This window comes from Lissotriton vulgaris, unplaced genomic scaffold (assembly GCF_964263255.1).
Source record: "Lissotriton vulgaris unplaced genomic scaffold, aLisVul1.2 SCAFFOLD_1857, whole genome shotgun sequence".
Lineage (NCBI taxonomy): Eukaryota > Metazoa > Chordata > Amphibia > Caudata > Salamandridae > Lissotriton > Lissotriton vulgaris.
The window spans coordinates 468,386-482,467 of record NW_028253705.1 but is presented as its reverse complement, the minus strand read 5'-3'; the positions used below and the strand labels follow the sequence as shown (position 1 = coordinate 482,467).

The window sequence follows — 14,082 nt, the reverse complement described above, 5'->3', positions numbered from 1 at the left end:
GTCCGCGCTAAGGATGGGCTGGACGAGTGGGCGACTGGCCCTACCGGGGTTGGACACGTTTGTATCAGGTATTCCCATCATGATCTGATCAACCTTAAACTATCTCGGTTACCGTGTCACTATATGAACTCCCCAGAGGCTATCCTAAACTCCCCCGGTTGCAGATGTTTTCGGACAAGCTGCACAGGGTCTGTTTCGCCACCTGGACCCACTAAACCTGTGCTTAGCACGAGGAGGGAAAATGGATTCCTTATTAATGTGAGATCTTTGATAAAGAACAATGTTGCCTTTAAGGACTTTGTCTCGGATAGAAGACCCTCCTGGGTCTTCGTTACGGAAACATGGGCTAAAGACTCCTTGGGACCGGACCTGGTGGAGGCAGTACCGGAGGGTTATACGCTAGTTAGGTAGGATAGAGTGGGACGCATCGGTGGTGGGTTGGGCATCCTTTATAAGGATTCTCACTCCTGCCATATTACTCCATTATCAGCTCCACATGATGCCTTTCAGGCCCTCTATTTCTCTATCAATGTGGCTTATGCTGCTCCATTTATGGGCATTCTTAGCTATCGACCTCCTGGGCCTAGAGCAGATTTTGGCCAGCACATGCTCAGCATTTTAGAACCATATTTTGGTTGCGAGCACTGAACGGTACTAGGAGATATGAACTTCCACCTAGAAAATCTAGAGGCCAACGACACCCTCTCTCTCTTAGATGCTCTATCCGCTTGTGGGCTGCAGCAGCTAGTCAAGGGTTCTACCTACCAGGCGGGCCATACGCTGGATGGGGTCTTCTCGAATGATAGTCGGCTGACTATCAATGTCCCTATCCCGCTCACCTGGTCGGACAACTTTGCGGTCCCCATGGAACTGGTTGCTACTCCTGCAAACAGCAAGCGGAATGGCCCTAGTAAAATGGAATCCAGGCGAAATCTTAAGAGTATAACTAATGACTCACTTGCTCCCCTGATTCCCATCATGGCTATTTCTACAGAGGAGGATGTATGTTCGGCTGTACTTAAGTTAGAAAGTTCCATCATAGTAGCTATGGATGAATTGGCCCCAGCCTCTCTACGTTACTCTGCCAGAAAAAGGCCGTCGGCCCCTTGGTTTTCGGAGTCATTAAGACTTCTTAGACAGGGTTGTAGGAAGATGGAACGACTCTGGTGGGCCAGCTGGGCTACGCAGGACAGGGAAATCCACAAATCTCTTTTGAGGGGATATAAGGCTGAGGTTATGAGAGCAAAGCAGGAGTATTTTACGAATATTACTACCTCGCTTACCTCGCCGAAAGAGTTGTTTAATATCGCGGACTCGCTGACTACCCTGCAGACCCCAGACCCAGTCGCCAGCACACAGCAGCTCTGTGACGATATTGCCCAATATTTCCATTCAAAAATTGTCGATATTTATTCGGCCTTAGAGTCAAAAAGGGCGCCAATATCTTTCTCCCCCTCTCCATCCATCCCCCCTTTAGTATCTGCCGGGGTTCCTTCCCTGGTGTATCTGTCCAGTTTTCTCTTCAGGAACTGGATGTCCTCTTGAGTAAGACCAGGTCTGGGTCTCCCCTTGACCCTTGCCCACTTAAACTTCTTAAACAGTTTAAGGAAACTCTCCTGCCACCACTACTGGACATTATGAACAGGGCAATGCGGGATGGCATTTTTCCCTCTCAGTGGAAGAGGGCGGTGGTTAAGCCCCTTTTGAAAAAGCCTACCCTAGACCCGGAGGTTCTTAAAAACTTTCGCCCCATTTTGCTGCTCCCAGCTCCGGCAAAGATGCTGGAAACCCATCTCAACCAGCATTTTGCAAAATTTCTGGAAACCTCTGGTCTTTTAGACCACTTGCAGCATGGATTTTGGAGGGGGCATAGCACGGAGTATGCCCTTACCATAGTGCTTGATAACATCCGCACCAGAGTTGACAAGGGCCAGACTACCCTCCTCATCCTGTTAGATCCTACGGCTGCTTTCGATACCCTGTCTCCCTTGGTGTTAATATCTCGGCTGAGGGAGATAGGGGTGGAGGGGCCAGCACTCAGTTGCTGGCCTCCTTCCTTGACCAGAGGGAACAGAGAGTTAAGCTGGGGGAGTTCCTATCTCCATCCAATCCTGTGCAGTGTGGGGTCCCACAGGGGTCGGCATTAAGTCCGACCCTCTTTAACATCTATGTGACCCCACTCGCCAGGCTCATTAGATCGTTTGGGATGGAGGTAGTCTCCTACGCTGATGACACTCAGATCCTGGTGTCTCTCGCCCAGTCCGTCAGCTCCTCTGCCTCCAATTTTAGACACTGTATGGAGGCAGTTGCCCAATGGATGATTGACAATTCATTGAGGCTGAACCGCGAGAAGACAGAGATCCTAGTGTTCGATGGGAAGGAGGACATCTGGTCCTGCATCCCTGGGAGCTTGCCCTGTACCCACGGCCCTGGCTCGGAACCTGGGGTTCATGATTGATCCGGCCCTTGCCATGGGTCAACAAGTGAATAGGACAATCTCCACTTGTTGGGGTATTATCAAAATCCTGCGGAAGATCAAACACTATCTGTCCCTGCTCGCCCGCAAGCAAATTGTGGTTGCATTAATAGCTTCCCGGCTCGATTACTGTAATGCCTTATACGCAGGAATAAACAAGGGCCTGTTACAGCGACTACAAATTGTGCAGAACGCTGCGGCTAAGTTTGTGCTGGACGTTCCCCAAGCGCTCGTCAGCCACTGCCGCTAGGAAATCCCTGCATTGGCTTCCGATCGAAGCCAGGATTTCCTTTAAGGTTTTCTGCTTGATTTATGGGGGCCTTGACCAGGAACGGAACAGGAGGAATAAGAGACCTGTTAGTTCCGTATGCCCCCTCCAGAAACCTTCCTTCCTCCAAAAAGTTCTTGTTATCAGTCCCCCGCGTTCGAAGAGCTAAGTGGGGAGGCAGGGCGTTTTCTAGCCTTGCTCCGAAATTGTGCAACACTCTGCCCAGTGAAATTAAGTCCCTGCCATCAATGCAAGCCTTTAGAAGGGCTCTGAAGACATGGCTCTTTGCCAAAGCCTACCCTTAGTTTGTGGTATCTGCCTTTTTTGTGATTTTTCTATCGTGATAGGCGCCTTGATGCCTCCGGGCTAAGTAGCGCTATATAAGTTTTCATTCATTTCATTTCATTTCATTTCAAAATGAGCATAACAACGAGGTAATGTGCTTCAAATGCATTCATGCTAAATACATTCAAGAAGATATTGAAACAAAAAATAATAAATAATAAAAAATAAAAAATGAAACAAATAGAGCATCAATGTGAAATTATAGAATTGCATTCTTACATCAAAATTAAAAAAATTCAAAGTTGAGGGAGTCATCTCCAGTACAGAAGTTATTACAGGATTGTATATTATAATGCAAGAAAATCCAGATACTCATTATGGCCTATCTGAATGAGCATAACAACAATAAAATATGCTTAAGATTCATTCATTTAATGTACATAAAACATAATATTAGGACACAGAATAAACAAATAAAGCATCAATGTGAAATTATAGAGTTGCATTCATCTGGTGTATTTAATCCCTTATTGATGCTATAACGTTTTAAGATCCAGGGGCATTCAGCTTTATTAAACATCAGTTGAATAATACCAACATGTGGGGGTTTCTGTACAAGTTCAGCCAGAGAGCGATTAAATTCAAGAAAATGAGGCACTAAAGGGGCATGTTCATTTCAACACCTGCTGCGAATTTTGTGTTGTGAAAGACGAGTCTTACGTTTTTGTGTAGTCTGACCCACATAGATGAATTTGCAAGGACACCACACCACATAACCTACATTACATCATTATGTAGGAATTGCTTAGTGTTAAATGTCAATTCACACACTAAGCAATTGCTGAAACTATAGTGTCCCACAATCATGCTGAGGCCCCACATAGAGGCAAGATCAGGGGAATTGACCGTGGGTGAAGAGGCTTGTACCAGATGATCACCTATATTCCGACCTCTTTTGAAGGGAAACAAGGGTTGTTATTTTGTAATGCCTATTGATTGAATTAAAGACCAATGTTTTTTAATGATATTGATAATCCAAATGCTCTATGTACTGTTGTTACACAAGGAATTCTATCCATCTTTTTGGTTGGTTAAACTGCAAGCAAAAACTCACAATGATTGTACCACGACCTCTTAAGAGATCTTTTTATTCGCCCTGGAGGATACGCACGCTGTGCAAGTCTTTTGGCTAAGATACCTGCTTTATGAAATTAATCTGCTTGAAATCTACAATTCCTGCGGATGCGCAGGAATTGACCGTAGGGCAATCCATCTTTTAGGCCTTTGGGATGATTGCTCATGTATTGTAATAAAGTATTGCAGACTCTCAGTTTGGTGTAGAGTTTAGTTGCTATTTTACCTTCATGGGGTATGATGGTAAGATCTAAAAAGTTCACCTGCTCATTAATTGATTGTGATGTGAAATTTAAATCAGGAGAACAAAATGTAAGCCAATCAAGGAAAAGGGATAGGTTGGATTCGTTATCTAACCAGATGAAAAAAGTATCATTAATGTAGCATCTCCGATGGCGTACATTGTAATAATGGGTTTGCTGTGCAATCATATATGTTGCGTCTTTCAAAGTTAGCAACATACAAGATTGCAACGTTGGGGGCATAAGAAGCTCCCAACTTTGCAATCTTGTACGTTGCCCCTTCACTTGTCGAAAAAACTCACAGTTAAATGCAAAATAGTTGCGAGTTAAAGAGATGGTCAAAAGATCAATGATAAATTTGGCCAGGTCTAGTTTCAAGGACTTCCTTAATCACATAGATCCCCTACTGCTGGGGAATGTTGGTAAACAAGGACTCAATTGCCAAGCATACCAACAGTTCAGCATTTGGATCAAAGTCCAGATGCTCGAGCTGGAGGATGACATCACCACTATCTTGAACATAACTCTCTGTATGGACCGCCAAGTCCCCGATGAAGACATTTATATACTTAAACAGCAGTTCAAGTACTGAACAGCACCTGGAAACAATGGGTTGGCTCGGTGGGGAAGTAAGATCTTTATGGATTTTTGGTAAAGTAAAGTAAAGTATACATGACCGGTGTCCTTGGTGATTTTGCATTAAGATAATCTAATTCCTGGGTACTTAAAAAACCACTGTCCTTAGCCCTAGATGTAACATCGGCGATTCGTTTTTGAATTTCCATCTGGGGATTGGATCTCTATAATGCATAATGATTGAGATTGGACAACTGTTTATCTCAGCATTATATGTCACAGTCGGTTGGATAACAATCCCCCGGCCTTTATCGGCTGGCATTATGATGAATTCATTGTTGGTTTTTAAGGTCTGGAGGGTTTTCTTTCCATAAGGAAATTAATGTGTGGAATATATTCAAAACCTTTTCCAAGGGCGGTGACATCTTTCATGATCATAGTTTCAAAAGCCAACAATTCAATGGGCATCTTGTTACTAGGTGGGTTAAATGTTGATGGTAAGTTTAGTCTAGAAGGATTGAAATTTTCTGTGTATTCTTTGTCAAAGAAAAAGTCTTTAAGCCGTAGTTTACAAAACAATTCTAATAATTCCATTTGGATGTCAATACCTCAACAGAGCAGAAGGAAGTGTATATAAATAATATTCCTTGTATGAAATTTCTATTGCATCCTATTTCCATGTCTTTTTTCTATTGTTTTCTTATTCAATAATTTCTATAGCTTTCTTCTCTTACAACCAAAAAAATCCTCCTCTGTCCTTTGATATCACTGTCCTTTGATATCATTAGGAACAGCACTTACACATACAAGAAGACAGAATAAGTATATTAAAACTAAGTAATGTGTGAGTCACAGATGTCAGTGACAAGAGGTAACTCCTCGAATAAGCAGATAATGTTTGAAGCTTCAACATACAAAGACGACTTATGTTGTCACACAAGCACAATAGCAAACATGCGACTTAAAATGAGGCCATTAAAGCATAGCAGGTGTTGTCATGAGAAAGGTTCATGTCAACCGTTGAAATTATGAAAGAATGTAAACTTTTTAAGCACTGAGCAAGCTACTTGTGAATTCTTGCTTAATACCAGACATGAGAAAGATCTTGAATATGTCAAACGCACACCGCTTGGCCCTACTATGGTACAAATTCTCAAAGCCTATCTTTTGCTTAATCTTGACATTTGTTTTTTAACATCATACGTCATCATCATTGTTGAAACAGTTCATTGATCCATATTCAAAATTATTATCAGCACCCTTTATTATTTTTGTAATGTGGCGATGATTGGTACACATTTAAGCTCTTATTAGTAAATACAGAAAGAACAGTCTGATAAACTACCTCTATGATTTCCATTTTAAAGCCCCCAAATGTAACTTTCAACCAAGATCAAATGCTCCATCCACCCAGGTTAAATCAATCATTGATTTTGTGCAATTCCTTGATGATATTGGAATATGGTCTATTTGGTCATGTATAGTCAATACAATGTTAGATACGAAAGAGCAATATTCTGAGTCCACCATGGCACAGAGCCCATCCTTGGGAGACAAGACCACAGGGCCTGCAATTCTATTTTACAAAGTAACTATTATTTGTGCTTCTCCATGTGATAAAAAACTTAACCCCAAAGTGAGGACAGTTGGTAGGGTCCTCTTCCTCCACCTTAGCAACAGTTTTAGGCTTGTGGATAGTTGGTCCTATTTTATATATATATGGAATTAGGAAGTAGAAGAATTGGCCCTCAATACTCCACTGAGACCCTTCTTACTTACAGGCCTATTTTTCAGCCTAAGGTGTGGCGTCCTGCAAATTAGAAACATCTTTGAGTGCTGTAATAGAGAATCATTCTTTGAACTAAAAGCAGAGTTACTTCAGAATTCGGGAAAACTGCAGCCTTAATAGGTGTTTGATCACCAATTGCATGCCCTTAAACATTTCTTCTTGGGAAGACTCAGGACTCAGTGCCGGCACATTTAACAATCGCAAAAGACAACAAAGGTTCATCAAGCAAATTTTAAAAATAAGTACAATTCTTATGGTGTGCTCCTTAACTATGCCAGGATGCTAGTATGGCTAAATTTATTAATGTTAAACTGGAAAAAATGTAGCTGTTATGACAGTCATGGGCTATTCCAAAGGTATATTTTGAATCAGTAAATATAGTGCCAATCTTTTGAGCACAAAGGATGCATTCTTGGGTGGGGCTGGTAACTCAGCAACTTTGGCACCTGAGAGAAACAACAACTCCACAACTTTGTATTGTACACACACACAACATATTTGATACTAGGGATCAGCAATCATTGTTATGTTATGTTAAAATGAATTTGTAAAGCGTTCATACACCAGTTGGTTTCTTGGTGCTAATAAAAGGAAGTGGCGAACCGGAGCAGTTACTCATAGGCTTTGGTGAACAACCAGATTTTAAGGGATTTCCTGAATCTCAATAGATCAGTGCTTGATTTGATTTTCAGGGGGGTGGAATTCCACAATGGAAAGGTGCCAGAATTGCGAACCTACAGCCCACTTGGCGCTTCAACTTGAAAGTCGGATCAGTCAAAAGTTGAACATGAGCTGAGCGAAGGTTGCGTGAGTGGGTGTAGCGTGAAACAAGGCTATCTATGAATTTAGGGCACCGGCCGTTCAGGGATTTAAACACAAGGCAGACGATTTTGAAAGTGCAGCATTGGGAAATAGGATGCCAGTGCAGCTTCCTTTAGAGAGGGGAGGCATGTTGCCATCTGGGCTGTTTGTGAATCAGTCTTGCCACTTGGTTCTGCACCAGCTGTAGCCATTTTGTAAGGCCAAGTGGCATACCAAGGTAGATTGCTTTGGCGTAGTCTAGTCGTGATAAGACCATGGCTATCACGACCTGGATCCGAGCTGCTGGGGTGAGTAGCCTGCTTATCTTCCTAATTTTACGCGGCTGAGAGAAGCAGGTAGAGATCACAGAGCCAACATAGGTTTTAAAGGAGAGGTCATTGTTTATAGTGACCCCTAAGCTTTTTACTGAGGAGGAAGGAGTTGGGGGGTGTCCTAAATCATTTGGCCAGTAGTGTGGGCCCCACAGATTGCGACTGCCTCCCGTCAGGACAAGTTCTCTCTTGCCTGGATCTAATTTTAGGTGGTTGTGGTCCATCCAGTGCCTAATGAATTGCATGGTAGACTGAAACTCAGATGTAGACTGGGGAGAGTTGTTAATTGAGAACAATAGTTGAAGGTCATCAGCATAATTAAAGGTGTAGTTTTTAATTTTGGGGGCGAAAACTGGCTGCACTGGACTGCCTAGGAGCGGTTGTTCAGGAAGGAGTTGATCCAGCTAAGGGCTTGGCCCTGAATGCCAGCCTCTCTGACACAGTCGGCCAATATACCATGGTCGACCGTGTCGAAGGCGGCCGAGAGGTCCAACAGCACAAGGGCCTGGGGAGTACCTCTGTCAGCCTTTTCCCGTAGGAAGTAGGGTACTGCTAGGATCACCGTTTTAGTGGAGTGAGCTGGGCAAAATCCAGCTTGGTGTGGGTCAAGAAATTTGGACTGTTCCAAGAAGCTGGACAGACATTTCGCCACATGGGCCTCCAGCACGTTAGCTAAGTAAGGGAGCAGAGGGATGGGGTGGTAGTTTGACAGTGTTTGGGGATCAGCCTCAGATTTCTTCAATAGGGGACCACTTTTTCCTCTTTGAAGGCTTTAGGGACACCACTCTGAGATAAGGAATTATTCAAAAGGGCCAGAACAGTTGCGGTGAGGTTTTGAAAACAGCTTTTAAAATATGCGGCGTACAATGATCCATGGGAGATCCAGATCTGACTTTGGATAGCAGATCGTGAAAGTTCTGGGTGTCGATGGGCGGGAAGGATTCAAGGGAGTAGGGATTTGTGGGCATCGGAGGGAAGATTTTTTGAGGAGCATGTGTGGGGATGCTGTCTTTAATGGAGGCGATTTTATCAATAAAAAAATTATTCAGAGAGTTGCAGAGGGCCTGAGACGGTGTAGTCTTACTTAGGACTCTGTCTGGGTTAGTCAGTTTTTCTACAATTGCGAATATTTCCTTGGTTTTGTTGTTAGAGGTTAAGATTCTAGAGGAAAAGTGAGCTGCTTTGGCTGTGAGAGTTGCCTTTTTATATTCCCTTATACTTGTTAGGTAAGTGATTTTTTCTTCTTGTAACTAATTCCGTCTCCACTTTCTTTCCATTTGGCGGAGGGTGAGTTTTTGTAGCTTTAATTCAGGGGAGAACCACCTCTGAGCCTCGAACCAGCGTGTTAGTCTACGTTTTTTAAGTGGGGCATGTTTATTGCTGGCTACTAAGAGCCAAGCTGAGATGGTTTCCTTGTGGAGATGGCATTCCTGAAATATGAACCCTAAACATAGGGCCCGATTCACAAAATGAATTTAAGACTCAATCCTAAACTTACTACTAATTTGGTATTCACAGAATGCACTTACTACTTTTGGCACTCACAGAATGAATTTACTACTTTTGGTGTTCACAGAAGTTAGGATTTTGTCTTAAGACAAACTTAAGACAGACTTAAGACAGACTTAAGACAAAATCCTAACTTCTGTGAATACCAAAAGTAGTAAGTGCATTCTGTGAATGCCAAAAGTAGTAAGTGCATTCTGTTAATACCAAATTAGTAGTAAGTTTAGGATTGAGTCTTAAGTTCATTCTGTGAATCGGGCACATAGTATTTGAGATCACATTTGGTTATTGGCGCATCAGAGAGTTCAATCCATGGCATAGTCAAGTGTGCAGTAACAATCAGGAAATCATTGTGTCCCCTCCTCTCGAGCTGTGGGCATTAGGGATGCTGGGTGTAGAGTAGGGCACTGAACCAGGGATTTTGTGAGAAGCAAAAAGCAAAAGGATCTCATATCTGGAGACTTTATCAGATTTTAGCAATGAGCAGAAGAGTAGCCACATATTGAGGCACAGCTACCATGAGTGTGTGTAGAAAAAACCTCTTCTAGGATGATCATCACCATTTGTTTTGGAGTGATGCTGCTGTTTTTTTACTCAGTACACAGAGACTCTGCTGACAGATGCCAGTGCTTGTGCTCTAACCCCGTAAAACGTGAAAAAATTGGCTATACTCCTAATTGCCATATTTAAATTACATGTAAGTCCCTAGTATATGGTACCAAGTGTACCTAGGGACTGTAAATGAAATGCCAATGGTAGACTGCAGCACACATTGTGCCACCACTAGAGTGAGAGTGGCAGTGACACCACTGATATGAGTGGATGCCTACCACTGTAGCCTTTCTGTAAAGTTTTAAAACTCCAATTTCGACCTATCAAAATAGCCCCTTTTGACAAGGCTAAACCCTTCAACCACAGGAATTTGTTCACAAAATCTTATTTAAGTTTCACCAACTGGCCCTTCTAGATCTCAATAAACATATAAATGACTGGTGTTTATTCTCCAAGAAACATCCAAGTAGCTGAACAATCAAACAAATGTCAGAGACGATATAAGGCATTTTTTGCATTTTGAATGTTTCAACCTAAAGATAAATCATTGTATTTGTCATTGAATTTTGCCTGTTTCTAAACCACATAGATCCTTTGTGCCCAGTCATCGTTCTATATTTGTTATCTTAAAATATAAATCTTATTAAATCATTGATCATACATGAAGTTCCTGGCATGAGACACATGATGTGTACTTGGTATTTGTATTTATATAAGGGAGACCCAGGGTTCACCGGGGAGCTGGGGTATTGATAGTAACAAAAAGAACAATGGACCCTATTGATTGCATTTACAATGTAAAGAACCAAATAGCAATTTAATTAGTTCGAGAAAAAAAAACTGGGAATTCAAAAACACACACAATGGCCAATGAACATTGGTGCAAGCAAACATGCTCTAAGCATTCTTTTAAAGTGATACACTAAAGTGATAAAATATGTCCACCAAGTGTACAAGTGGAACATGCATAGCATGACCAGTCTCAAAAATACACAGTCTAATAGGGTTCTTGCTATTTTACTCTCGTCGGTGTTTCGATCACTTTGCACATGATGGGATCATCACCAGGATTCAAAATATTATAATAAGCCTGAGGTATTTCAATGAATGGGATGCACTAGAGGGATTTCAGGAGTCCCGGAAAGACTCATCAGAGACTATGCCTGGGTTGGCATTGGTGATAATGACGCAGGTGAAATAACAACGTCCCTAATTCAGGAGGACAGCAGGGTAATTTTCAAAGGAGGTCGCTTCAGTGGAAGCTCCGTGCTTGGGACAGGAGTCTTGGGAAGAATCACTGAGGACTACAGTCATCCCTTGAGTATTTGCATGGTATTGTACATACACTTCCCGGAATTATTCAGTAGCCGCCTATGTGGATCTGGAAAGTGTCAAATGATGTATAAATAAGTTTTACTGTTCTAGTTTCTATTTATGAATGAAACTAACATCGCACAAACATTCACTTTTAAAAGGGCTAAAGAGGACAAAAACCACTATGAAATTGTAGAGGATTCTATTTTGACCTTAAATGTGAGTATATGGGCACTTTGCATTAGATAGAAGCTTAAAAAAAAAGACACCAAAATTAAAAATGCCAACACATTAGAATGTAAAACACTTCTTTATTAATAGCATTGCAAATTGAGCAGTGAGCAGATAAATGAGCAAAGACATGAGTGTATTACACGAATCAAGCACTTTCTCAAAGTACATATTACAAATATTTCTCGTACCATGATCTGTGCCTGTCAGGCATTTTATAATCATGTGGCATTTACTAAGCATACACAGTGGAAATTTGTTGCAGGCCATGTCAGAGATACACTATGAGACACCAAAATATAAGACGTATAAAGGTAATAACATATGACACAAGAGCCTTCAAAGCTCCCTTCCTTTTAGTCTGTGATTGATATTTGGGGGTATGGGTGAAGTTTTTATTCTACTGGACGAATTAGCAGATGTGCAATCATTTTAATATTTCATGACGTCTTGAGAATTTGACCTATATTGACACTAAGAAAGTTTGTCCTTCAAAATCTCTTTTTTGGGGTTAGGCTCTGAATTTTGAGTCCAGGATACTAACATCATTTCCAAAATATCAAGAAGCAATATTTCTATATCTAACTCCACATATATGTACCTTGACGATACTCATACCTTGAAGGTACGAACATGAATAGCAAATCTATGCTTCCCTTTGTGCACTTACCTTTCAATATTTTGTCCCTCGATATTTTATCCAGGATAGTAATGTACCACAATATTCTGTTACTCGATATCCAAGAGTGAATTTGAGGAAACTTTTCTCCCTTAAGATTTTTCAGCATAATAACTCAGATAGCTGTTTCGCCTCTCTTGTTGAATACAACACTAAACTTGCCGTGTTTTGTTCGCACAATTAAATTATATCTTTACAACCTACAGACGTTTTACAACATTCCTAAAAACTTCACAATGTTTGTGGAAGGGAAGACATATACACCTTTGTCGCACGTAAATGAGTGTCTTTACATTGTGCCTGCCTTTAGTCTCTGGTGATAGTTTGTTTATGAATCCCAAAGGGTAAAAACCTGAATATTTTAGATAAAGTGGTCAGGTATCTTTCAAGGGTGTTGAGAAGGCACATATATGAACCTCATTTGTGGGTTCTAAGCCATGTCATTCGCATGGCTGTCACACATCTTCAAGAATAGGCTATCTTTAGTCATCTTTAAAGTGACACTCTCTTTAGACTACTAAATTGCTCAGAGTTTTATCTCGCAATTGTATGAGTTAAAAAGTGTCATTCATTAGTGAGAATTACATACCCATACTTGCAGACTTGATTCTGGGGTGAAATCCCTGGATGGGCGGATTATCATTGCAATACATATTTTTCTATGATGGATTATATTCTTATTTCTTAAAAGTAGTGCAAAACATCAAAGACTGAAAGAATAGAGACTTTAAAAATACTGCCATAAAAAATATTGTCCATGTGTAAATATCTACCTATAAACATTTTGTTTTTCCCCTAAATATGCCAGGATGCAAGTTTGGCTATATTTATTATTGTAAAACTGGGGGAAATGTAGCTGTTATTTGACAACCTATATTTTTAGTTTAATATTTCTCAAGTATATATTGTTTGACATGTCTCTTACTAAAGTGACAACGGTCAGCACCCTCGCCCCACTTTATCCCTCTTCCACTTAACAAGTCTCTAGTGGGATAAAGGTGATAAAAGAACAAAATCCCATTTTGCACAGCCATTTTAAGATTTTATTATAGATTATTTGCACGTTTGCTCTGCACTGGACAACAATGTTTACTTGTGCGCGAATGCCTGACAATGATAACATGGTTCAGTCATGAAAGTATGCCCACATCTTGTTAGCCAAACCAGTTATGTGCTCATGAACATGATGGGACTTGCTATTCTTCCTCACGGGGGCCTGTGATGTCAGCGGTGGCGGCCTCCTCAGCAATTTTGCATAGGTTGGAATTGCGTTTAACTTTTGCGTAGCCGTTTTCGGCCCATTCTGTCCCCCAACTGTAAGTAATAAGATTAATAATATTAGTAACACATTACAATGCTAATCCTATTACAGAAAAACTCTAACAATAATCATGAAAGAAAATATTTGAAATGTTTTAAAGATGTGCTGGTATTGTAATCATTCATTGAACTTTGATTCCTCTCTGTTATGTCTTCCAACTTAGATTTGAAGCCTAGTTTTTTTTCTATCAGCTCTATTAGCACTGTTGGTACTTTGATTCAATTTGATGATACAAATTGATGGCAATGTAGTGTCTGATCAATGTTACTCTGCTTTACAGAAAAGACCACAGTTTCTTTGTGCCAGAATTGCTGAGAATGTGACAGGAAAATAACATACAGGTATTCAGAACTGCTGCAAAATGTGTGGTGACAAAAAGAGCCATTCTTTATAGTTCCAAAAAAGAAATACACATTAAAGAAGCATTTCTTATATGTCCCAACTCTTAAAACATTTCTAGAACACTTATATCTTGACTCCTCACATATTTAGATAGTTTATCATGGCATTGATCTATCCGTCGTGGACCTACTTTAAATACCTTGCTGTACAGAAGTAGTATCAATGGTTTACGAC

At 41.0% G+C, this 14,082-nt stretch overlaps 1 protein-coding gene across 1 annotated transcript in view; it reads right to left on the bottom strand.

Annotated features, from left to right (window-relative positions):
• Positions 1 to 11,566: 11,566 nt before the first annotated feature.
• The window catches only part of LOC147660876 (cathepsin S-like), a 47,477-nt gene continuing 44,961 nt past the window's right edge, over positions 11,567 to 14,082 (bottom strand). The window contains exon 8 of the mRNA XM_086951455.1: positions 11,567 to 13,499. Within this exon, the coding sequence (XP_086807581.1) occupies positions 13,382 to 13,499 (118 nt within the window). The 3' untranslated portion in view covers positions 11,567 to 13,381. The remainder of the gene's footprint in view (positions 13,500 to 14,082) is intronic.